The following is a 27,211-nucleotide window of genomic DNA, read 5'->3' as shown; positions in this document are numbered from 1 at the left end:
TAATGTGCCTTACTTTGTATAGTACAGGTAAAACCAAGTTCATCAGAACAAAAAAAGAAATTGAGTGTGGGGGAATTGTGTGTACGATAATAGAAAATTAGTTGATTTTGTTCATATTTTATATTTATTATAATATTATTTTGTATCATGTAACATGAAACAACAAATGGCTTGTGCTTTAATACTTGAAGTAAACTATTATGATACAACACGTACACTTATAAAAACATATTCAGAATATAAAAAATAAAATTAACTATATATAACTATAAATATAATAAAATCTTTAAGTAGGTAATTTATAGTACAATGTCGCGTAGACGAGAAAATAGTTAAAAAATAAAAACTGTACACAATAATAAAATAATGGCTCTCTCACAACAAACAACCGATAAAAAAAGATTGCACTCAAGCCATTTGTTCTGTACAATATCTGATGAAATTCTATAACGAGTCTAGCTATCAAAATTGTCAACACGAGTTAATCATTTTAAATGATATTAATATATATAAATTAGTACTATTTTATATTCACAAATACCATAACTTACAATATGTACAAAAATATGATTACAAGTTTGCGGCTGTAATTGACTTTGTACACTGAAATTAATGACATACATGTGCTCGCTTAGCCTACACATACACTAGACAGCTTAACAACGTGGATTTAAAAACAGGTGAAGTAGCAGCTAGCGTCTGTACAACCTGCCTCACTGGTCACCTACCGTACTCTTTTTTAAAATCTCTTTAACTATTATTTTACAGATCAATGGTACACGACTATCATCTATCTTCACAGTCTTTGTTGAAGGTTGGAGGCGGGGGCGGCACCCCGTCCAGCGCGCCGTCCAGGGGCGGCGGCGGCGTCGGAGGAGGCGGCTGTCCAGGCTGCGTCGCCTCTTCGGCCTTCGTCTCCGTGCTGGGGGGCTGTTGAGTGGGCGTCGCCCTCTTCATCACGTAGCCGCTGCCCTCCTGGCATCGAGACAGTTTGAACTTGATCGGAGCACCGTCCTCACCACCACCACCCTCCCCACTAGTCCTCTCACTCTCCACTTTCTTACCTATCCGTATGATCAATTTCTGACTCTCGTTCGAAATAATCTGCACCACTTCCGACTTGGACTTTTTCTTTTTCCGCTTTTCGCTCTTGTCTTTCTTCTTTCGTTTCTCTTTGCTCTCGCCGAAGTCGGCCATGACCAGCTTGCGGAACTTCATGCTTTCGCGTTTCAGGTCTTCGACGCTGGGCATGTTGATGTTGGCAAGACGTTTCTTCGGCGGTCGTATTCTATCCCGTTTGTCGTCCACCTTTCCGACTATGCTGTTGCCGATCTTGATCTTGATCTTGGGCGTGCCAGTCTGCTGGGAGGGGCGCGGCGGCCGACCCCGCCTCTTGTTCAACGAAGAGTCGTAACTGGTCGACAAGCCGGAATTGTTGCTGCCCACCGAGCCGATGCTCCGCCTCCTCTCCAGAAGCCCGTCCTCGTCCAGGCACAGGTCCAACTGGCGAAGCTCTCGAGACAGCGCTCCCGGTCGCGCTTTCGTCTCTTTCCGATGATGCTTCGTGGGCTCGATATCATCCGAGCCTGTGCGGTAATCTCTGTAATCATCTTTCGTAGGAATACTGGTCATTGAAGCCACAGCCTTAGGTATAGTGATAATAGTACGATTAACTGGAGGTACGGTAGGAGTAGCGTTAATGGGAGCACAAGACGAATCGTCCATGTTCATGTCCTGCGTCCAGTACTGCCTCAGCAGTTCCTTCTTCCTCATCCGTCGCAGATTCGAGGTACCCGAACTGACACCTATCGAATTGTTACTGATGACGTTATTCGACACGAAGTTCATGTTCGAAACGTTGACCGGATCGACGGTCGGCGGAGGCAGGGAAGGCATGGTCGACGAATAGTTCGCTATAGGTCCTTTGATCTTAACCTTGAGTTGATTTCGTGAATCCGACAGCGACACCTTAATGTTATTACTACCCACTTCCGGCGCCGGAGGTTCCTCCGGTTTCTTACTGGGCGCTGTCAGTGCCGTCTGCAGTTCTTTCTCGAACTCTTCGTCGATTTCCTCGTTCACTTGCGTCTCAGCGGTACCGACGAAAGCACCCAGAAGATTAGCCTCGTTGTAGTTTTGTTGGTCGAAGTTGCCGCCACCGCTGTACGTCCTCATGTCGACGGGACCCGGAAGCACCGGCTGGACCATGTCGGCAAACATCGGCTCGACTTCGGCAACCTTCGCCGGCGTCTCCTCCACGGGAGTGGGCGGCCTCAACTCCCTCAAATCGTTGTACGATCTGGTGCTCTTCTGCGACGGCGACTCCGAGCTATCCTTAGCCTCCGTCTTTTGCACGTCCACCGACTTTCTCCTTTCCCTCATCGATTTGAGATCGACATTCTCGTTAGAGATGTCGTCGTCGAAATCGAGATCATACACGGTACCCACTAACTTATTGTGAATAGTATTCGCACCCAAGTACTCGTAATCGTTGTGCGCATGCGTCCGACCGCGGCCCCGCCCTCTGCCGCGCCCCCTCACTATCTGACCGCCTCTAGAGGCGTTGCTTTTCACTGAGTTGCGTTTAGCGTCACCGCGTCCCCGTCCTGCGCTAGCTTTCGCGATCTCCTGCTGCTGTTGCTGCTGTTTGGGACTCTTCCCTTGAGAGGTCACCCTCGCCGACGTCCTCGTGGGCTTACTGGGCGACTTCTTGCCCGAACTGTTCGACTTGATGGAAGGACTGGGCGACGAGAGGGTGTTGCTCTGGGGCGGAGTTTCCTCCACTGGAGGCGGAGCTGCGGGCGCTACCTCCTCCTCAGGCGGCGACTCCACCTCCTTGGGTATACTCGGCGGCAAGTTCACCATAGCTGCCGTCAGCGCCATGTTATGCTGCGAGGATGTGAACGTCGCGGTGCAAGCCGAAGAGTACTGGACGTTCTCTACCGGCTTCGGCAAGGTTGGCAGTACCTGAGGGGCGGGGAAAGGGGCACCGAAAGCGGGTGGAAACATTGCTGGGCCGGTGGAGGGAAACGCCAGCGAAGTGTTTAAACTAGGTGGAGGGAATAAACTGACAGGACTTACGAATTGGGACGTTTCTGTGAAGCTGGAGAAGGGTTCGGGGAAGGGGAGGCCGGGCTGGAGGTAGCCCATGTCTAGCGCTTGGTGGTTGACCATCATGACGTCTTGGCGCATCTTCAGTTCGTCTTCGTCGTTACGACGCGAACACGAGCTGGAGGTAGAAGCCGCCGAGCTGGACGAAGAGCGTCGGTTGGGCATTAGCTCGCTGTCGGCCCATTTCGCTTGCGGATGTATGTCGGCGTACGGTGAAGGACTAGGCATGCAGTCCATGGAAGCAGCGTCGTTAAGCGGTGTTTGAGAGATTCTTCGATCGTGTAACGTGGGGGATGGATTGTTCTTGAGTGTTTCTTCGTGGAGGCGCATTTCGATTTGCGGAGGTAACGTGTTGATGACTGCGTCGGGTTTGTGATGAGGCTGCGTTGAGTATTGCTGCAGGAAGTGTTGTGGCGTCTGAGACGTTTGTGGCGGCGGCTGGTGCTCGCCACCGTAACTTGAGGGATCTACAAGAAAACAAAGTCATTAGCGGCTGCATTTTTCAAATATACAATACAACCTTCCATTGCGGAAAGCACATGCCAACAATTTGTTTGGAAACAGTCGATAACGCTGAATGGGAATGATAAAGAGAGCGTGCTAAGAATCTCCTATTTTTTGTAAATAAATTTTTTTCCCATACTTGGAATCACGATAAGCTCTAGCGTTTTGTAATACATACCTGAAATTTTTTGTCACTTTTTTTGTCCATCTTTCTCAGTAATTTTTTTAGTTTCAATTCAGAAACTCAATTTCCTTAACTCAACTTAGACACTCATTATTACATCATCAACTTTTCTAATGAGAGAAAAAAATTGATAAACCCATTTCACCATTTATTCAACGAATCAACAAAAAATTTCTCCAGAACAAAGTGCTTACATTCAAAATTTGGCAAATTCCAAAACATCAAATAAAACTTTTATAATAACATTTCATGATTGAACTTAAAACAATAAAATTTATTAAAACATTCCACATACCGCAAAAAATGCAGTCCCTTGTAACTAAACCAAACCAGTGCAAATAATGTCAACGGTAGTACCACTACATACAACGCCTCTACAACACCAAACCACCAATTAGCATTACCTATGGTCTGAACGTTGTTGTAACCCTCGTTGCTCGGCGGCACCCACCGCTCGTCGCCTTGACCGCTGATCCCATGATCAACCAATCCGTGATGCTGCTCTATCGGAATGTTTTTGTTGTCTTGCTCTAGAGGCACGTCCGCCTCGCAACTCATATATCTATAGTCCGGCTGCTGCCCTCTATCGTCGAAACTCTTCGTTCTTGACGGCGTGGTGTCGGTCACTTCCACCCTCATTTCCAAATTAACGGTAGCCACTTCCTCCAGTTTCGGCTCAGTTTTACTTTCTGCACCGATATTGCTATTGGGTACCACCTGTTCGGCGAATTCTGTGCGGTCGTTCTCGTTTTTGGTACTCGAGGACACGCTAGCACCATCGTCTACGTCGCAACTGGTGGACTTCTTCGACAGCTCCATGCGAAGTTTTTCCACCAAGTTGAGGGTTTCGCGGGCGCTGTCTTCCTTCGAGTCTTCCTTGAACAGGGAAGTGTTACCGAAGTTGAACGTTAGAGGACCTTTCATGATTTCTTCGTCTTTGGAGATGCCGAAACCTGTGAAAATAAGAACTTTGGTAAAAAGCGTACTCACAAAAGCAAAACGAAACTAAGTAAACGAAAACTAATACGAACCATCGTCTAAATTGTCGAAATCTAGTAGATTATCTTTGAGATGAGGAGGTGAGAAAATCGATCTGTTCTGAGGTAGTTTCTTCTCTACGTCAGAATCGAGAGAAATTTTGTCTTCTTTTGGTTTCAGGTCGTCTATTTTCGGGATTTCCGCCACGACGACTTCCTCTTGTTTTGGTGTGTTCTTTCCTCTGTCTCTTTCTTTCTCCCGCTCTTTTTCTTTTTCCTTCTCTTTCACTTCGATTTTATTTTCGTTTAGTATAGTCTTCTGGGTGAAGATTTCATCGATGTTTTTACTTTTAACGGGTGACTTCTTAATGGGCGAAGTAACTTTTTCCGGTTCTTTGTTTTCTTTAACTGTAGATTTGACTTTCTCCGGCCTTGCGGGCTTCGTTTTATTGGGCGCTTTCTTTTCTTCTTTCTTATCGGCTGAACCAAACAACCTATCCAACGTCGACTTTGTCTTAGACGACCCTTGTTTTCCAGCTTTCCTCTCGAGTATCTCTTTCTCCAAGTTCACAACTTCCGCTTCTTTGCTGTTATTGCTTTCGTTGCTCAACTTTTTATCCGTTTTCCTGATCGGAGACTGTAGCTTGCTAACGGGCTTTGCCTCTTTTTCGGCCCCCACTTCATCCTGTTTTCCCTTCCTACACTTAGCATCGCTACGTTGGCTATCAGACATATTTCTAGCCCTGACATTAGCATCTCTGACCCTATCACCAGACTTGGATGATGGCCTCGTCCTCCCTCGTGCTGCTGTTGGTGGTGTAGGCTTCCCTTTTCCACGCTGTCGTGTCTGTTCCTCTCTCTGAGCTGATTGTTTCTTGTCACTACTTGCTTTATCGACTGCTGTTGGTTTTGGAGAGGGGGGACGGCTAGAATCACTCGAGTCGGAGCTGCTAGAGCTGGACGGCGCTGCGGGCTTGGTTCCCTTGTCAAGAAAGGGCCAGTCCTTAGCATTCGTCCGCTTAGCCGCTTCTCGATTGTTCGATTGTTGTTCTTTACTATTCGAGAAAAGACTTTCCGATCGCGGTTGTTGTGAAACTTTCTGATTGGCTGGCGGTGACGGTTCATCGTCACTATCCGAACCGGACGACGTTGACGAGTCGGAGGAAGAACTCGAAGAGGAAGACGAACTGCTGTTCGAGGAAGACTTCCGTTTGCTTTCGGCCACTTTCGCCGGCTTCTCCACCTCTTTCTTACTCTTATTGACCGCGCTGCTTTCTGTCTCTTTCTTGATCTTATCAGGATCTTCAATAAGTGCGGCGACAGGTTGCACTACCGGTTTACCCAACCCACTCTTTATGTGCTCGGCGGCTTTCTTCGCCGCCTGTCTTTGTGGTACGTATGCCAAAATCTCCTGGTTCTCCGGTTTATCCATCTCTTTGTCTAAATCGAAAACATCACCAATTTTACCAATAGTCTCTTTCTTGGTCTTCTCCAGAAGTTCTTTCGGTTTGATGGGTTTCGTTTTCTGCACCTTGACAATTTTCTCCTCGATCTTCGGTTGTACCTCCTCTTCTTTCTGTTGTTGCTGCTGCTGTTGTTGCTCCTTGACCACCCTATTCGACGTGGTCGACTTCAAATTCTCGGTGGCCTTTTTCGCCGCCTGCCTCTGCGGGACAATCAAATCCGAAGGAACGTAATCCTTCTTCTCCTTTTCTTTCCTGACGACGTCCCCTTTGATCTTCTTCTTATTCTCTGGACTTCCTTTCGTCGGACTCTTCGAGGTCGACGGTTTGTGCGAAAACTCCTTCACTGCCGCTTTCGTTCGTAACTTATTCTGGTGCGAATCACTAGCTTTGTTCATTGAAACGTCCGAACTGTCACTATCCGAATATATCGACGACATTTGTTTTCTGTCCGGTTTCTGTTGTGCCGTCGATCGTATCGGCATGAGTTCATCACTGTCACTACCCGAATAACCTAGTTCTTCTTTCATCAACCGCGAAAGTTGTCCACAGTTCTTTTTCGACTTTTGTTGCTGTTGTTGTTGTTGCTGCTGCTGTTGTTGTTGTTGTTGTTGTTGCTGCTGCTGCTGTTGACGCTTGGTGTCTTCTTCGCTGCTGCTGTCGAGTTTACTGGAGGCGCTGTGGCGTTTACGTCGTTTGTCTGACGTTTTGTTGTTGTTGGCTGTTTTTCGAACGTGAGGTTTCTTCTTTGTTTTGTCGTCTCCTTCGGAACTACTAGCGGCGTTTAGTCGGTCTTTATCGTCGCTGCTGGAAGTGCTACCGTACAGGCTAACACTGGGACGTTTGGAAGTCCCGTTGAAGTAAACCTGCAAACAAGTGGTTGTACAATTAGAAAGAGACAAACTATATCATCGCACCTCAACTAGAGCAAAATAGTCTAACATTTCGAATTATAATGTAAGTTTTCTGCTAACTTTATATTTGTGTTTTAAAAACTGCGAGTTATACTTTTGTTGAAATAAATACATATTGTTGTGTACGTTTGTGTTAATTGTGCCCAACATGCATACTTAGTGTGATGTCGCTGCAATCGTACCCGATCATACCGATTCCATAATAAAAATATTATCAGATTATCAATCTAGTCCCTGAACATTTCAGTCAATATTTCTTGTGCTGTGCTCGTGTAACACTGACGACGACAACAAAAAACACCAGCAATGACGTTCGGATCATGCGACAGATTTAACACACATCGATATCTTTAACTGTAAGCTGTATACCGTCTGCGATTCACCACAACAGTAAAAGCTGATTCACTGCAGATTGTAAGAAAATTCCACCTATCGAGTACTCGTCCTCTACAAATTAGATTTTGATCTTAGACGACGTACGAGGAAATTTCCAACCGTACTAAGGTAACTTGGTGTCCAGAAGTGCGATTTATGCGATGCCGTGTATCATTATTACAAGATACGATTAACAATATTCATTGTGCGTTTAGTATAATTCAACAAATTCTTACAACTTTGAAACGCTCTAGATGGCGCAATCCCCTCTCACTGAGTGGACCAGATGTAGTTCGTATTGCTTGTTGTGTTCAAGTCTGGGCTGCGACGTAATCTGTGATCGGAGTGATGAGTTCTACGTAGACCTTCAGTTGAACTGCATGCTAATGACTGTACGCGGTCTAAACGCTTTATAATATACGTAATTAATTATAGTCCAACATACTAGACAATGTATATTATAAGTAATGTTATATAGGGACGTGCCTTTTAGTTTAGTTGTGTACCCAAGAATGCCATAGTCTAGGATCAGACGCTCAAATTTAGCCCATCACAAATGAAAGTGAGTGTGTGCCAACTTTCAAGCAGAGTAACTTTAGTGTTACTAGTTTTGTTCTTTTGCTGTCAGTTTTTAGTTTTAGATGGTTTGTTTGTGCCCACAGATTTTCTTGTCTGATTGTGTGTCAATTTTTTTTAATTGGACCCATTGCGAGCATCTGATCTTAGAAAAATTATTTTCACAGTATTTTTTTTAAACTTCCTTCCGCTTCCATCCTATCGTGCAATCAGCACTAGAAACTATTTGGAAGCAGTGATTTAACGTGTGGGTGTGCCAAATTAAAGCAGTCTGCTGAAGCGTCTTTGACTTATCGTTGACGAACAAACACACAGATGGACAGCACTTTAGTAATAAACAATACTCAGGGACTTCAGATCTAACTAAGTATGCTACGCTTCTTAGTAGCTGCAGGTAAGCCTCTATTAAGCAAATCGTAACGGTGTAAAGTCATATGTACATGTAAATTTTTAGGTACAGAACTTCTTGAAATGTGTCACCTAATGAAAATCTACTGCGTAATTATACATCAAGGAGTTTCAAAAAGGAATAAAGCAAAATACGTGTAATGGATTTTAGTTATGTAAATATCAAAAGAACCATATTTTAAGCCTTTCAGACTTTAACAATACTGTTATTTTTGAAATACGAAAATAATGTAGTTGACATTCATCATGTCAAGTGATCAAGATTGTTGTATCTCACAATTTTCATGAAACTTACTACCTGAAACGTTTAATATTATATAAACACAAAACAATTCATTGCGTCAAGTTTAAAACTTTTAAACCTTCAATTCTTCGTTTTTATGCTGCACTGGTCGAACTTGCATAACATCAAGTACTTTCATAATTCTAGCGTTGTGTTTACTATGTTGCAATTTGATATAAAATGGAGATGAAAATAAAATTTTAAATTAATTCTTAATCTAGTCCGTACATATAAAGTGAAATTGTTAATGTAACTTTTGTGATCTCGAGGTAAATTCACAGGCCAAAGTAAAAATTAGTTTCTTTTTAAATTTTGAACACCGCTTGTGGTCTCACTTTAACAAACTTTAATAAAGTGCCTGCTATTGATTTAAATGCTTACTTCTCAAGGCAGAAAAACTCCATTTACTTTCATAAACTGGTATTTGTAATTTTTAAATTCACATTACAAAAATAATATTCACTTTTATACAACTAGCAACCCACATCAGTAAGAAAGTTCCGGTTTAATTCAGACCGATTAAAATTTTTAAAAACCCGACATCAACTATATAAAATAAAACGACAAATACAGTATTATTATACTGCAATGAAGTAAAATAAAAAACTGAACCATCAAGGACAAGTTGCACAGCGTTTGTCTTACGCCTTAGATTAATTAAGTGCCAATTAAAAAGTCATATTGTGTTAGTATCAAATTAAGTTTGTTTACACAAAAATTACAAGCACTGGGAGCTGTGTCGAGATCTGAAATTCGTCAACGATTGGTATTTTGTTGCATAGCACAGACACCATTTGTGATCACATTCCAATATATTTTTAATTTATAATAAACACAATTTGTCTATTGTCCACCACTACTGTCAGCAATATGCCCCGGTGCATATCACGTGTTCAATTGAAAATCATTAAGTTGGCCTTGACTTTCTGAAAACATTGTAAAGTATGTCCACAATAAACCTAGAATTTAATCGGCGACAATTAACAATGCGGAATGCCACAACTTAACCTCACTTTTTCGTATAATAAAATTACCGCCATTCAACAACTGAATATACAAAAATTTGCATTGCGTCTCTAGTGTTAAATTATTTTCAACTGTTTTTTCCTACTGCCCGAAAAAACGTCTGTCACACTGATTAGTTCAATAAAATTATATCTGCTGAAAATTTAATATTTTTTACAATATAAAAATTCTTCCAGCAATTAAATGGCTGTTCAAATCTATTCATGAACGAAAAACTTCATCCTATTGTTATTGCTTTCTATTAGTTTTTGATAAAATGCAGTTGTTGTTCTTTACATCAAACAAAAAAGTTTACAAAATGATGCATAATGTCAGATTCAAGTCTTGATTTAGACGTACTTCAAGGATGATGCAAGCAACAACCAAGTGTTTTTTTCTTCATAAATATACATGTTAGTTATGAAGAAGCAATACAACAGAAAAACAACATTCAAGGATAGTAACGACGGCATCAAAACAATTAAATTGTACGCACATTACTATCACAACAATAAGTTTTGAAAAAAAAATCAACATAAATGAATATTATTAGCACATTAACAATTATGATAATATACGTTATATTTAAATAATTTGAAAAATGGAATGAAAGATTTAACTTTTAATGAGAATTTGACTGTCGATGACTTGTGACTACCGTCACACAACGTTATTTCTTAATGATAATCTCTTGATTACTACCTTTGTGGACAAAAAACAAAGAAAAAAAAAAAAAGGATTGGGTTAACAAACTGTACACACTTTCAGCGATCGCTAGGTGGCGCGATTGTGGCTCATTGGAATGTTTCTAGTCATCCATTCCAGAGACGGTTGAGAAAATGGAATATTTTTCGAAACATGAACAGACAAATTGTGTTTGGTTTAATGCACCAAAAATCTTTAAACGGATTACCCAGGAGTAGATATTGAGTTGGCAAGATATCGAGACAAATCCTTGATTTATGACGCTAAGCTTGAGCACAAAAGGAATTATAGCAACCCATTATTAAGTTTAGTGGGGCCATATACCCTTGTAGTATTTGGGGGACTATACTTGTATAGTGATCCAACTCTGACTTCGTTTTTATGGCACTGCAATCTCAATTACCGCAAGTATTAGGAACTGTATTGAAAATGTAAATAGCCGTGCCATAAATCATCTTAAAAATTTACGGGCGCATACGGCCCTGTGTAGTGTAGACAGTTGGTCCCTTGATGGTTTATAACCGCTGGATTACTTGCGGCGGAGGCCTATTGTGGAACATTTAACTCCTTCACAATAGGATGCAGTCATAAAAACGAACAGCAATTGCAGCACTATAACAATTAGGTTACCAACTTTTTTCCACAAATTGTTTGTTGTTTTGGTGCACACACAATTTAAATCTCGCAAGGCACGATACTACACTAAGACGAACGTACACAAAAAAGTGAAAGATAAAATCAGGCAAAAAGAAATGTCATAAAGACAGAACAAAAGCGGACATTTTTAAAGAGACCCTTATCAGCTCAATAAAAGAAGTAGGTGAAATAATTAAAGGAACGAGGAAGGAAAAAACAGTATGGTTGAGCGAACAAATAAAAAATGAAATCAAGGAAAAAAATTAGTATCTAGGTAATAATCAATCAAATACGAGCAGTATAAGAAACGGAGAATTATAGTAAAGGCAAATGTCAGAGAGGCAAAAAAGAGAAGCTGGAAAAAACTTGGACACATTTTAGAACAAATGTGACGAGAAAATACGAAACTCTTTTACAGATCACAGAAGAACTATTAAACAAAGACGACGCTAGTAAGATCACAATATGTAAACATGTGAAATTAATGGAAATACAACAGAAGAATATAATCAGGAACTAATATCAGAAGAAAAATTAGACGACGTACTAAGAAGAATCAAAGGATGTAATGACATGGCATCTGAAATGATAAGATACCTTCGAGAAGCAGCAAAGAAAGAATTATATTTAACAGAGTCTGGATGGGAAAGAAAATAGCACAAGAATGGACCAATTTTACAAAAATACAAAAAAAGAAGTAAAAGAGAGTGTGGGGTATATAGCAGAAAAAATTTATTAAATAATTACTGAGAAAAGAAAAAACTCAAGAGACCAAATAGAGAACAAACTACAGGATGAACAAACCGATTCCGAAAAATCAAATAATAGAAAAAGCACTACGTAAAAACAAAACAGTATTTTCAAGTTTTATGAATATGAACTCTTTCGACTCAATTAAATGAGAAGCAATCTGGAAAGTCTTGGAGAAAAGAAAGTACGTTTCCCCAATACCCTTTAAAACAACGGAGGGAGTAAGACAGGGAGGGGTTTTCCCTTTTGAAATACTGAATATTTTATAACTTTCACAAAACACGTGACATGTAATTGAAATATTCATTAAGCTGGCCTTATTACTTTTTTTAGACATTGTGCAAACCCAAAATTGAATCGATGACAGCGGACAATGGATATAATGCAACTTAACCTCACTTTTTCGTGTACTAAAATTAACAGTTTTCCAAAGATATGGAAATGTCTGGCAAGAAACATAAATTAGAAAGGATTCCGCATGTCGCTGATTAAACACCACACCGATAAATGAATAAAAATGACAAATGGAAAAAGAAAAATGGCGGACACTTTTAAATAAAACCAGTGTGAAGTTGCACGAAAAATGTCCTTCTCACTTGCACAACCTCCACCTTAATCATTTCATTGGTTCGAAGAAGAGGGGCGGCGTTTACAGCTATACCTCATTGTCCACCTTATATGATTTTTTTATTATTTAAGTGTCAACATTGATGGCAAAATTAAAATTTAGTAAAAATACAAAAATCCTAGATTCTATTATTTATCAATATAAAATTCAACTTCCGTCTCAGAGCCAATAATAACTAGAGAGCGGATTTCTGTCGGGCTAGACAAGGCCAAACTCGGTACGGCTCGTACGGGATGGGAATTCATTGCAGTTACCGGCTGCACTTCGTTTATTTGAGATTAGAATAACGCTGCTTCGTTGCACTCTGCTGTTAATTCCAGTTCTCATTTACTTAGCCGTTTGATTAATAAATCGTTAATTGTATTTATGGAATCAAGTGACAATTAAATTCAGTGATTACCTATCACCCGCTACTGAGTCCCGGCGATGCAGCGCGTCCCTACCTATAATCGTGACGTAGCCCGACAGAAATCCGCTGTCTAATAGTAACAGAAAAGGGGTGGGTGGGCGGGGTCACTTTTAACTTTGTTTTAATTCTTGTAACGCTTGTCAAAATAGAATTCAATTCCATTTTACAATAAATAAAATGAGTCAGTAAAATGGAGAAATGTTTTATTATGAGATTTGTACGAATTGAGTAACTTCAAGTGTACGACAAAGCGAAAAAAAGTTATTTTGACGGAACTTCCCCCGCTTTTGAAGTACGGTCCAACAAATATTGTTTCTCTGAAAAATTATAAAATTTGATTGTGCCTCTATGGAGTAAAAGCAATAGAGAAGGTCTAATCACCATGTAATAGAAAAAAAAGAGTTGGGAGCCCCGAGAAGATTTCACATTCTTAAAAAATGTTTGGCGCCCCCGAGAAGCTTTACATTTTTAAAAAAGACAATTAGAACCCCCGACAAGGTTTCACATTCTTGAAAAAAATCATTTGGGGCCCCCGAGCTTTTATTATTTAAAAAAAATCAATTGGGACCCCCGAAAAGATTTTACATTTTTATAAACGGCAATTGGGACCCCCGAGAAAGTTTCACATTTTTAAAAAAGCCAATTGGGACCCCCCGAGAAGGTTTTACATTAAAAAAAAAAACTGTTGGGACCGCCGAGAAGCTTTCACATTCTAAAAAGGAACATTTGGGACTCCCGAGAAAGTTTCACATTCTTAAAAAATATTTGGCGCCCTCTAGAAGGTTTTACATTTGTAAGAAAGACAGTTGGGACCCCCGAGAAAGTTTCACATTAAAAAAGAGACATTGTTACAGGGTATGCCAGTTGCCAAAATCACTCTTATCTTAGCAGGTATTAGCCCCGCCCACCCACCCTCTTTTCTTAGAGGGTATCTTATTTTCCACAATCACTCGTATCTTAACAGATACTAGCCCCGCCCACCCACCCTTTCTTTTCTTAGAGTGTATGTCATTTGCCAAAGTTATTTTTATCTTAGCAGATACTAGCCCCGCCCGTCCTATATTTTGCCGATTTTGGCAAATGACAACATACCCTCTAAGAAAAAGAGGATGGGTAGGCGAGGTTAGTACCTTCTACGACAAGAGTGATTTTGGCAAATCAGATACCCTCTAAGAAAATAGAGGGTGGGTGGGTGGGGGTAGTACTTGCTAAGATAAGAGTGATTTTGGAAAATGAGATATCCTCTAAGAAAAGAGAGGGTGGGCGGGTGGTGCTACTACCTGTTAAGATAAGAGTGAATTTTGGTAAACGACATACCCTCGAAGAAAAGAGAAGGTAGGTGGGCAGAGCTAGTACCTGCTACGACAAGAGTGATTTTGGCAAGTGAGATACCCTCTAAGAAAAGAGAGGATTTGTGGGCGGGGATAATACCTGTCTAGGCAAGAGTGATTTTGGCAAATGAGAAGCCCTCTAAGAAAAGAGAGGGTGGGTGGGCGGGGCTAATACCTGCTACGACAAGAGTGATTTTAGCAAATAAGAAATCCTCTAAGAGAAGAGGGTGGGTGGGCAGGGCTAATACCTGTTAAGATAAGAGTGATCTTGGCAAATGAGATACCCTCTAAGAAAAGAGAGGGTGGGTGGGCGGGGCTAATACCTGTCATGATAAGAGTGGTTTTGGCAAATGAGAAACCCTCTAAGAGAAGAGGGTGGGCGGCCGGGGCTAATACCTGCTACGACAAGAGTGATTTTGGCAAATCACATTACCCAAAATCTGTTTTATCTTTTCATAGAATTTTCCAAAATCACTCTTATCTGATCATAAGTCATCCTCTCTTTTCTTAGAGAATATGTCACTTGCCAAAATCAGCCTTTTCTTAGCAGCTACTATTCCCGCCCACCCACCCTCTCTTTTCTTAGAGGGTATATCATTTGCCAAAATCACTCTTATCTTGACAGGTATTAGTCCCGCCCACCCGCCCTCTATTTTATGAAGGTTATGTCAACTGCCAAAATCAGTCTTATCTTAGCAGGTACTACTACCACTAACACAACAAATCAGAGTTTTTCCCTAATTTAAAAACTGGTTTAAGGTTATTTCGGCAGAACTTCCCTGGCTCGTGCGAATTTAATTTTTTTATGATAACCCTCATAGGTCAAATTAAAAATATGTATGTAAATGTAAAGAATGTATTTTTTAAATGAGTTTTTCCTTTACAAAATTTGTGATAATTAATTAAATCAATTAAACTTTTACTTATTTCAGAAAGGATTTATTAGAGAAAATTTTGAGACGACGTCATCAATTTTTTGGAAGGGAAATAAACGAATAAATTTTGATTAACGATTTAGAATGCGATAACCTTAAAACATATACAACATCTCAGAACATTCGGTCTTGTAGATTCAAAGTTAAATTGCAAAATGTTACACAATTTTGATTTTTTTCAAAAATCTGGTGAAAAGTCAATGGAAATGAAAACAAAATTATTACTGCAAATTTTACGATGACGTTATCCCATTGATGGTGGGGATATAAAATTTGACAACAATCGCTCCAGTAGTATCGGAGATTACATGTGTAATAAAAGCTGTAACAGGCGACAGACAGACGGAAACGCCCACGAAGTAAAAATTTTAAACTTGTGAACAGAAAAGTTATTTTATTCGTTTAATTTTACTATTATCAGGAAACACGGGGGTCACTTTGTATGCACGTGATCACTCCATCTGTTCGGTAAACAAACTATAGAGAAATTCGTATGGGTAGCCTGTTGTTAAAATCATTACCAGTGAATTGAGTGAAGGCAATATACAATACGTAAATAACAAATATAAAAATTGGTTGAAGGTTATTTCGACAGGTCTTCCCTCGCCGCTTGAGTGCAGTTTAACAAATCCTACTTCCTTGAAAAATTAAAAATCTTGATTTTGAGAATTATTATTTCTGATAGCCTCTATACATTAAAGCAATATATATTTATATTGCTAATAATACCAGTAACAGTGTAAGAAGCTAAATTATATAAATAAATCCAACTTTTTTTACACTACATTTTTTTAAATTTTTGTAGAGCTTGTTTTCCTGAATTTGTTAACGTATCATACTTTAATCACCCATACTTCGCCACTGCCACTGATTCGAACGTATTGCATTACGAAAACACACATGTCTATATTTGTTCTGGAATGCACCATATGGAATTTTTTTCGCAAAAAATGCAATTTGTTTGTTATCTCTACTAATTTACCTAAAGTTGTGCGAGTCTGAGAATGTCTGTAAACGAACCTCCTTTGCAAAATATAAAAGACATTATCAATCTGTTAAAATATTAATGCGACAGTTTCTAGGAAAAATACACTTATCACTATACTCAGAAGCGTAGGAGTTTTGAGATGACGTCATTAAATTCTTGGTGGAGATCATTAGCCAAATTTTGGTTGACGTTTTACCATCTACATGATATTTTTAATATACATACAAAATTTGACAACAATCGGTTTAGAAATTTCGGAGATTATCTCTCTTAATAAAAATTGATACACATGACAGATCGACGGAAACGGGAGATCACTTTTTCGCTTACTCTAAGTAAGTGCTCTATTTTAGTTCATTTTATTGAAATATAGCTTCTATTGATAACTTACGCCTACTCTGTACTTAAAGCCACGAACAGGTTAGAAAAAAAAGTAGCAAAAAAATTAAAAGTTCCACTAGGTTAGTAATCTATAACTGCAATAAAATAGAATTATTTCTATTATTATTTCAACTTTGAATCTCTTACAGTTGTCGAGAAGTATTCTTTTTCTTGAAACAAACATTTGGTCAACGTATTTGTAAATAACTACGTTCTGTAATTTTTATTTTAGAATTGATATTTTGCCCCTTTAAATATTAAAAATTCTTAAACCTTGATCACTTCACATGCATTCCACCTCGTGTCTTTTCAACAATCTTAATATTTCCAATCAATTACTTCCTACGCACAAAAAGACACCATGCTCTACCAACCTTTTTATACGGATTTTTATCCTTGAACAAGCCATTCAATTCCGGCTTCTTCTCGTCTCCGGAGTCCGTCGGCGACTTGATACCCGCTATCCTCGTCAGCACCTTGTCGAAGTCCGCCGTGTGATCCTCGGCGTCTTCGTGCGAATACAGCCTATCGTAGATCGACGGCCCGTGGTTGGCCTCGATCACCGCCTGCACCACGTTGGTGGGCAGGTTCGGCGCCGCCTCCAGCATCGCCGCCTGCTTATGGAACGTCTGTTCGCGCAGCCTGAAGAAGCTCCTGGACAGCTTCTCCCTCCGCGAAACCATGTAGCACAGGTTCCGCACCCTCTCCAGGTCCTGTCTGAGCTGCACGAACATCTTCATTTTTTCGAGATCAGCTTGTTCGCGCTTGTGAGAGAGCATGTCGACGTCCTCCGACTTGGGCGGTAGCAGCGGCTTGTTCTTGCCGGCTTTCCGCTTCAGCTTCCAGTAGTTGTAGATGTAGTGGAGGGCGTCATTGTCGACGTCGAGGTGGATGCTGACGTCCTTGATCGAAACGTGCTTGTAGAACTCGGCTTCGATCTCCTGAAGACGAGCTGCCCTAGCTTGGTTTTTCTCTTCGGAGGTCATGTCTTTGCGCTTCTTGCGCTTCGAGTCGTCGTCTTCGGAACCGGAACAGACGCTTTTCTCTTTTTTGCTTGATTTGCTGTGTTTCTCACAGTAGGAACGGAGTTTGACGCCGTCGTCGGCGTTCTCGTCTTCGATGATGGCTCGCATTTCCAACCTGAACAAAGAATAATTAGTAAATCAAAAAAATTGATATAGTAAAGACACAGTTTAAATACAATTTGTATTATGTAAGCGAATTATGTCAATATAAAAAAATAAATGAAGCAGCATTTTGACTTTTCTTTTAAATATTTGACTAGGTTTTTTTGCACAAATTGCTTTTGCATTAAAATTTGGAATTAATTTAGAACTTGAAACTGCCTTCGTTCACATTTAAAAGTTAAGTAAAAATAGTAACACCTACTCTCCAGTCATTAGCGAATATTTACTTTGGATGCATATCAAGATTGCTTATAATGTGAACAATAATTAGTTTGCTACTTTGTTATAGTTATTCTAACGATAATTTACAGACAAAGTCAACATTTGCTAACCAACTTTTTTAACACACCTGTTATTTAAAGCTACTTTAGACATAAATTACGAGGTTTCCTTATAAAACCACAATTAGAAATTTTGTACACTAATACTAAAAATTGTTTGCAAAAAATAAAGTAAAATGCCGATTTGAAACTATAATCTGAACAGTATACAAGGTGAGTCACTAGTGTTTACAAAATTTTTTTAAATATTGATAAATATAGAAAATATTTAACCAATAAGAAAGAAAACAAAAAACAAAATAAGATGAAGTAATAAAATAAAGGTGTTCTATTTGATATCAATATTTGAAACCTGTGATATTTTAATTGTTTTATAAACACTGTGTACATTAAGACTCAATTTTATTTACACCACACCAACAAAAATCTCTGTACAAAATATAGCTACACAGATTTTAAAAATATTCAACAAAATTGGTATAACGTGGCAACGTAGCATCGAAATGTCCAAAATACACTGTGATGTAAAAATATATAGACCATTCTATTTGAAAAAACAAAAACTTTTTAGTGTATGGTCCTCCAAGAACCTTCAGACTTTAGAAGCGCGCGCTTAGTTACTCACCCTATATATGCTAACACAAGTTAAAAAATTAAGTGATACGAATTAAAAATATTCACTAGTTTTTGTGTGAGAACCTTTTTTCACTCTACAACGTAGTCATCATTGTGGCTACATTTTTCGTTTTCCACCTCCGTAATAATTTTGTTTAACAAACACGGAATTGTGTACATTATTGTTAAATGAAACATTTGATTACAATTATAATTTCTTAGGAACAATCAATTTAGTTTTTGCGACAGAATTTAATGAATAAAATTTGTACAATACTGTTTTAAATTAAAAGTAGTTTTTAAAGTGTCATCAGAGAAAAAGATATGGTACATAAGTATTGTAGATTTTTTTTGTTGTATAAAGAAATTATCTATTCATAGAGGGCTCAATTGTATAGATGCAACAAAACCAAAAGTTCATTTTTAACTTTTAAGCTATCAGTGTTAATCTTCTCAGTTTTTACTGGTAATGTAGGTATATGAAAGAGTAATATGATTTACTTTCACTGTGTCTTCTTTTCTTCAAACTAAGTTCTAAATAAACTTATATGTTCTTGTTTACTTGCTAGTCCAGTCATCACTAATTTTGATTCATGATCTTAGTTCTATGTTTTAATAATTAACAAAATGCCTGAGATAACATATACCGCATCCTTCCAAGACCTACCAACATGCCTTCAAAATCAAAACTCGGATATATATTTTTTTTGGAACATATTGAACACAACAAAATACATATGACTAAGAAAAGTTACTCAAAATTTTAAAGTACATATTTTCATATTTTCATTTTCGTTGAAACATTTTAATATTTATTTTCACATTTTTTTGTTAAAAACCCTTTCATTTAACAAATGTCAGATTACAAAGAAAATAAAGGAAATTCTGCCATTCTTTTTTAACACTTTAAAAAATGTTTTATTGCTAACACGTGTCTTAAAATATTCGATGATTAAGACATAGTTCTTTTGTAACAAGTGAGTTAAACAAGTTATAAACTCACAGCAGTATGATAGTGTTAATTATTTATTTAAATTCAAATGCATGAAAAAATATTTGTGTTCAAAAATGCGAGCGTCATTAGCTAACTCAAATGAGTGGGATAAGTTAAATTTATCGCACTGTGATTGATAGTGATACAAATATTCCGAATTTCAGTGGTTTTCAGTGACGCCACTGTAATTAAGATTGACCAATTTATACGTCTCATACACAACTCTCATGGCGTAGTTTACCAAAACACAATATTGTGTACAATCCTTACTCACAACTTTTTAAAAATCACCGTGTTATTGACTTTCTTCTTATCAAGACAGTTTTCAATAACAATAACTTTGCAACTTTTGTAAAATTAAAGTTTTAAAATAAGTTTAAAATGTATATCAATGGTAGAACTTGTTGCACTATGAATTTAAAGATCATTTAACGTTTAAAGTGAGATTTTGCCATAGAAACACACTGTTGTATCAATAAAATAATAGCATTTTTAATTTAAAAGACCTTGAGAATTGATTATAAAAACAAGAGTTAGTGTTTCATGAAGCTTTCTGGCGTTTATTTTACTTAGTCACAAAAAGAGACGACTTCGTATTGTGTACCCAGAAAAAAACATAAAACTTTTTAGTTATTGTAAATTTATCGTCATATCATATTGGAAAGTAGCTGATATACTTGCTAAACTGGGTAGGATCTTCTTTGAAATTTTTCTTTACAGTTTATAAAATTTACATTTCTAGATCCATGACCTAACTCCTGTTCTTCTAGAAAAATCATTGAATAAATCAATTCAATCAAATTTCAAAATTAATACATTAGTGTTATCATGAAAACTATGCAGAATTCAACCCTTAATAATTTTGTTTTAAATCTTTACAATAAAAAACTAAGTGAAAATATCTGCCAAAAAAAGGAAAAAATACTGATATTTTAGATTATATTCAAGATTCGATTTTTTCAAAGAAACCGTTGTAGAACAATAAAAAACTAACTTGACTACATAAAAAAATTGTATCTCGCTTAATTTGAAATTAATTAAAATAATTAAAAAAAAAACGTAAAAACTTATAATACAGGTTTTGAAAGATTTGTTTTGATATCTTGCTAATATGTGTAAATAAAAATTTATATAAATCGAAAAACAACGTGAAGGAGTAAATATTGTAAAGCTCCACGTGCAAGTAATACCAACTTAAAAATAACACAAATCTCAAGTATTTTGCTCTTGGTTTTCTCTTCATGTAGTAGACGTTGTTCATATTCTAGTGTGTATGAAATGTTACAAAAACAGGAAAACAATTTTAACTTCGTAAAGAAAACACAATCAATAGGAAATCGCCGCCAGAATTTAAATTTACAAAAACACACTGAGAGCCTGCGTAATAACAGCTTTGAAAACATTTACGCATTCAATATTCAACACGTAAATTTTTTGGCATCGTTTTTGTTACGAAATAATTAAAATTACTGGTTAAGACCACTTTTTAGTTATCTGTTTAAAACTACGTTGTGTTAATTTACATAGAAGTTAAAAATTCTAAACTACTACTAAGCGTGAACAGCGTAACTAATGAAAATTAGCCAAAACTTGAGACTTAATGCCAAATTTTGTTGTTCTAAAAGTTCATTAACAATATTATTCAACCAAACAGGGAACAAGTAAACAACAAAAACGTATGTTGAGACAACTTTGTGTAATCTATAATTCACCTACAGCTCAAATGGCATAAATTACGCTAACAAAAAATTCTTTTTCAAAATTAGTGTGAAACACAACAGATTTGTAATAATTAAGCTATTAATCAATACTTATGTTACAATCTTTTTATGTAGTTACGTTTGTGACAAGAAATTATTTTCTAGAAACTTTAGGACGCTTGTATTTCACCAAAAATAGAACAAAATCTGAAATACATTTTTCTTATTCATCGTTTTCAATGGAACAAGCCTGGTTGATTTTACTACACTTTTACTGGTAGGTTTTTATTGCTTATCACCATATTTGATTCATAAACCTGAGAATCACTTCATCAAAACAATACAAATAATCGGTTATTGTAGTAAGGATGTACCCAATTTACATAATTTATTAGAGACAAGTCTCAGGAATTCAACAACAATAAGCACTTTAGAAATTATAAGCATAGTAAAACTTTTATTACAAACTAATTTAGAAAAGCACTTGTTCGTGAATAATTTTCAAATAGTCCAGTTTACATAAAAAATTATTCAGTTTTAATGAAATTAGGGGGATCCCCAAATTAGCTCGCTAAATTTAAAGAAAACTATTCTTAGGGTGATTGTAGAAAAAATTTAACATCTAACACAACTAAAAGAAAAAGATAATTTAGTTTTGTCTAGATAATGCCAAGGTGGTTGACAATTCGCGTCGAGAAAAATTTTACAATAAGATGTAATAGAATTTTTTAGTAAACAAATTTTAATTCAGCCACGTGTTATTACTAAACAACGTGAATGAGTGAAGTGAATTAAACAATAGCAACAAGATAAATTAAACAAATGACATTACAAATTGAGGCAGTTTTTTAAGTTATTAATGAAAAATCTTTAGTTTTTGAATGTATAATTTTTGTAACTGGAGATACGACGATTCGTTGTACATACTTGAAATTTTATCCATTAGAGTTTTATTATAAAATCAGACGAAGAATGTGGTAGTAGAGTATACAGTTAAAAAAAACTCACTTAAAAAAAATAAGATAGCTTAAAAGTTATGACCTTACTCACATCATCTCTGCTCTATTCAATAAAAAATAGACTACACTGAAGAGTACCCCTCCTCTCATACTAACCCATGCTTGAAGGCGCACGTGACATGATACGCAGTCTTGCACGTCTTCACCGAGCACTGTATGCACGCTCCCACCCTTTCCCTACACAGCACACAGATCAGCGCCCACCGACTCTGCGGAATGCTCGAAATCTTGGTGATCGGTTCCATCTTCTCCACGCACCCTATGCTAACCTCCGGTATCCACAGTGCGCACGAGACGTGCGCCCACTTCTGCCCCGACCTGGTGCACTTCATCGCGCCCCCCTTGTTCGGACACAGCACGCACTTCGGTCTCTTGCTCAGGTTACACGTGCAACACAACCACTGGCCCTCCGGTATCCGCGTGATGCCGTAGCAGGCCTGGTGCACGCAGATGTTGCAGCTATCACAGAACACCATCTCGTTGCCCTCCTCCGAGTCGGGCGACCGGCACACGTCGCAGATCACGTTCTCGTCGTACTCGATGCCCAGGCCCTCCTCGTTCCGCAGGATGGACTGGATCTTGTCCCAGCAGCACAGCTCGAACTGCTCGATAACGCGCTCGAGCTGGTCCTCGTGCACGGGCTGCTGGCCGCTCTGAGCGCGCTCGCTGTTGAGGATGCGCAACCACGCCACGTCCACCTCGTCCAGGTCGTACGAACAGGCGGCCTCGGCCTGGGCGGGGGCGTTGGATAAGGCGTGCTCTTCGATTTTGAAGTTGTCGTCTTTCGTGATGCGGATGTATTTGTTTTTGGGGCTGCAAGGCCAAGAGAGGAGTTACAATCACGATAAATATTTGATGCAACAAGTGTGGAACGATGGCAGTGTGTCAATCCTGGTGGAAAGAACGACGAATGCCAAAAGGTTTCCAGATATATTTCCACTGGTCGAGAACAGGTGGAATTTGTCAATGACAAAAATCTCAGCTTTTTTATTAGTATGAGGAACAAGAAATTATCTAACATTATTATTAGTACCCAATAAATATATTCCACATTTTTGTAAAAGCTTTGGTTCACTAAAACTTTAAACCTTTTAAGTTTTTTTTTTTCGGTATAATAGAGCTACATCTTGCGGGCAAATCAATCTAAAACAGCTCCCGTTATTTACCACTGTGGGTTTTACACAGCTACTGACACTTCATTGTGTAAATACCGCAAATTTACAATTCTTATTTGCCCATAAATTTTGTTGTTACTCAAGTACAAACATTTTGTATGGATATATCGATCTTGAATACCACTAATACTTTAATATAAACATTGCACTTTAAAATTTTCTTCTAATCCGTGCCCAAAAATATATATCCTCCCAAAATCACATACAATTAACTTTGTGCTCTAGAACTAACCAATGTGTCTTAAGTCAAAGTCTATTTAAAAAATCAAAAAGTATACACTTTTTATCACTTCCATAGCTGAACCTACATCCACCAAACATACTGACAATTGTAGCATTGTAGCAACTAAAACAATGCAATGGATAGTTATCAGAATTCAACACAACTCCCAAATTCAATTTAAACCATTCGCACTTATGTTGGAATAAGATTTAATTTAAGCACCAGTGCAATACCTAACCGATGTGCTATTAAAAATAGATCAAAACTACATTCGGGTCAGTTATGAGGAAGTTTATACCGTTTGTAACGTGACCATAAGGAATATGTTACGGGATTTGAACACATCTTGACAAACTTACAACGTAAAAACTCTGTACGTTTGACAAAAATAACTTAAATTTGATTGAAAATTTTACAAACAAAAACATAACTCTACTTAGATTCAAACTAAATTTAGGCTTAGATAAGTCATTGAATAATATAAGATTTAATGGAGGCTTTATATTTTTACACAGAGAAAATGATTACAAGTAAGCGCTTGTTTTCATTAACATTTACTAAAACGTCAACAAGTTCCCAGCTAAATCTTAAATATGACTACAGTATCACAAAAAGTAAATAAGTTTAATTAAAAGCCAGTCCAAGACTTTATTAAATTTTCTTCAAATATCACTTTGGGTTCTTTCTTTGAAGCGCTAAATTGGAGAATTTATATCTAAAATTAAAGCCGTCGTTGTTTACTACTGTTTTATTATTAACTTTTCCTGAAGACAATTTTTTTGGAAAATAATTTCAATTGTCATCAGAAACTAAACAACAGGAAACGTTCCTTATTCACTAATAGATTTAAAATAATTATAAAATATATATTCGAGCTATTAAATAATCTGCAAATGATTTTAATAATCTATTTGTAACAGTAAATTAAAATACAATTCAAAACGGTATTCTAAATAGCACTCAACAAGTACTTAGAACTTTCAAAATTTGAAATTTAGATTTAAATTGGAACAATCCTGAACACTTCAAGACAAAAACACTCAGCGCCTTTTGTCAATTTTAGACTAATGCATATTTTAATTTTTTTAAAACTTTCTACGGTATTAACACGTTATAAAATCCGAATCTGAAATAGTCACAAACTTTTCTGACATTGTGTTTTGTATTCTTTCCGCAAAAGTTTTAACATAGTGGATGTTTCTGTAACATTCTTGAGAGTAATTTTTTTCTAGGTTTGTAGATCTCTGCATATATTCTTTGGAAGTGACAGTAATAAACTAAAAATATGCAGCCTCCTCGAAATTCATATCAACGTATTCTTCCCTTGTAGCCATTTTTTCATCAGTATTTGCTTGGAATTCAGCAGATTCTGGCTTTTATTTCACCTCAAAAAAAAGAAAGAAAAGAAATGGAGTAAACGTGTTTTCCTAGAGTCCCTTCATATGTAGTCCCGCCACAATAAAAGTAATTTATGGTCACTTCAGACAATGAAGTGTATGTAAAACGGTCTATACGGTGCATTCCTGAATAATTGTAAGGTACGTGAATTATTTATTTCTAACTATTAATTGTGTGGACACATGGTACATTATTAACGAAATTAAATTTTGGGGACATGCAGTATTCTAATTAAGGGTGACAACTGCTCAGAGACGTTGGTTACTTTCATCTTATAATATTTATGAGGGCTCTGTACAAGCTTGTGTTTAAATTTAAGCAAATGCGTGACGAGTTCAAAGTAACAATTGTTGTAATAACACAGACTTATGAAATGTTTCCTAAATTTTGTAGGTGCTGGTGTGCAAGTTTATAATAGCATATTATTAAAAGTAAATTCATAAACATGCAATCTTCTCAGTTCAACAAAACCAATATTACATACTACATTTATGCTTTATAATTTAATAAGTCGAACTGAAAATGCAGAAAGCTGCTGATTTGAATCCAAAAAAGTGGTTAAAATAATTAAATATTAAGTTAAATCATAGCAGATATTTATTTTAAATTCAGTTATGTTTTTCAAATTAAACTCAATTGAACTATCAACAATTTCACTCTTGTACCACATTCCATTTTCACTATATGAATGAATCTAAAGTACTTCTGTATCAAACAAAGGGACTTGCAAAACTGACACAAACACTAATTTGGAAAAACACAAAATTTCAACAACTGTCAACTCAGAAAGTTTTATTTTCTTGTCATTGATTAACAAAGTGTCATCCTTAGATGAATTGTAACTAGATGGGACTAATTTTTACAAAAAGTATCTCGAATCCAATAAACTCGTGTTTTTTCAATTTCAAATTTACACAGCATGCAGAACCTGTAATCGACCGAAAATAAAGCAAGCACAATACCCCTTGCAATGACATGCACCAGCAAATGCTTACAGTTTGAATTCATGTTGACTCTTGACAGGTGTGGTGTGACTGACTGTAACACTAGGCTCCGGCAAGGAATCTGGATTAACTGGGACTTGAACCCCTCTCTCCCACTCCTGTTTCCACTGGTCCACGATGACCCAATATTCATTGGAAGCTAGAGGTTCTGAGTCCGGCAGCTTCATTGCACTAATCAGATCTTTACGGAAAAGCTCAGCCGGTGCTTCGGTGGTGGTGCGGTTGTAAATGCTGCTGCTTTTTAGGTCGTTGGAGCGGGGCTGCCATGCCGCCAAGGAGGCCGCTTCCTCCTCCTCCGCCGCCGTACGCTAAAACAGAATCGTGAGAGGGATGCAGCGGCTTGAGCGCCAACTTACTTTGCGCCTTTTAACAGGTACTGATCCATCGTCTGAACGGTTAGGCCTTTTTGCTCTCTGTGACATCGCACCTTATTGTGCAGGCAGTAAGACGACTCTGCCTAACCTACCTAAAACGGGCGCTGTGAGGCAGAGGGCAGGTTGGCGGGCACTTACTTACTACATGTTAACATCCGTAATGGGGCGCACATTCATGGGTTGTTTATGTCTGTAAAAGCGAGTGGTTGTTAGATGGGGGCATGTGGAGGCCGCGACGGCCCAGTGACAGCTTCGGTGGCTGCTCTGACCAGGAGTTGTGAATATATTCATGGAAAAAACGAAATAAAAATGCACCACATAGCCTTTGGCTATGTCTCGCGCACCCAATTTTAGCCCTTTTCGGGGTGACATACAGTCCTATTTCGGCCCTAAACGGCGGGTTCCGTGTCAGAAAAGGGCAGATTCGGTCCGAACAAGCGGTAATTCTGCGGAAAAGATTGACAAACAGCAGAGGTGGCTCCCATGTCTACATTGTAAACATTTCCACTTTGAAGCTATCACTGGCACACACAGCGTTCTGCACTATTTTAACATAAACTGAGGACCACAGTAGTTCGGTTCGTTACCATTTCTCTGAGGTTTTTCATCGTTTCGATTGATTTTCAGACAATTTTTATTAAATCGACTCCATTAGACTCCATTTGGTAAGCCTAACAA

The 27,211-nt window shown here is 37.9% G+C and overlaps 1 protein-coding gene across 1 annotated transcript; it reads right to left on the bottom strand.

Annotated features, from left to right (window-relative positions):
• Nucleotides 1-213: 213 nt before the first annotated feature.
• Nucleotides 214-27,210, bottom strand: LOC135127997 (PHD finger protein rhinoceros). The gene is made up of 9 exons (XM_064054767.1): nucleotides 27,121-27,210; nucleotides 26,676-26,723; nucleotides 26,516-26,625; nucleotides 26,151-26,467; nucleotides 22,456-23,172; nucleotides 16,938-17,703; nucleotides 4,831-7,105; nucleotides 4,204-4,752; nucleotides 214-3,578 (listed from the first exon to the last, which is right to left on the bottom strand). The coding sequence occupies exons 3-9, from the start codon at nucleotides 26,579-26,581 to the stop codon at nucleotides 787-789; spliced, it is 7,482 nt and encodes a 2,493-aa protein (XP_063910837.1). The 5' UTR covers nucleotides 26,582-26,625; nucleotides 26,676-26,723; nucleotides 27,121-27,210; the 3' UTR covers nucleotides 214-786.
• Nucleotide 27,211: the final 1 nt, after the last annotated feature.

Source organism: Zophobas morio, unplaced genomic scaffold (genome assembly GCF_036711695.1).
Source record: "Zophobas morio isolate AGI-343-1 ecotype UQ-CSIRO unplaced genomic scaffold, CSIRO_AGI_Zmor_V1 ptg000012l, whole genome shotgun sequence".
NCBI lineage: Eukaryota > Metazoa > Arthropoda > Insecta > Coleoptera > Tenebrionidae > Zophobas > Zophobas morio.
Note: the sequence above shows the minus strand (reverse complement) of the source record. Positions and strands in the feature narration are given on the sequence as shown.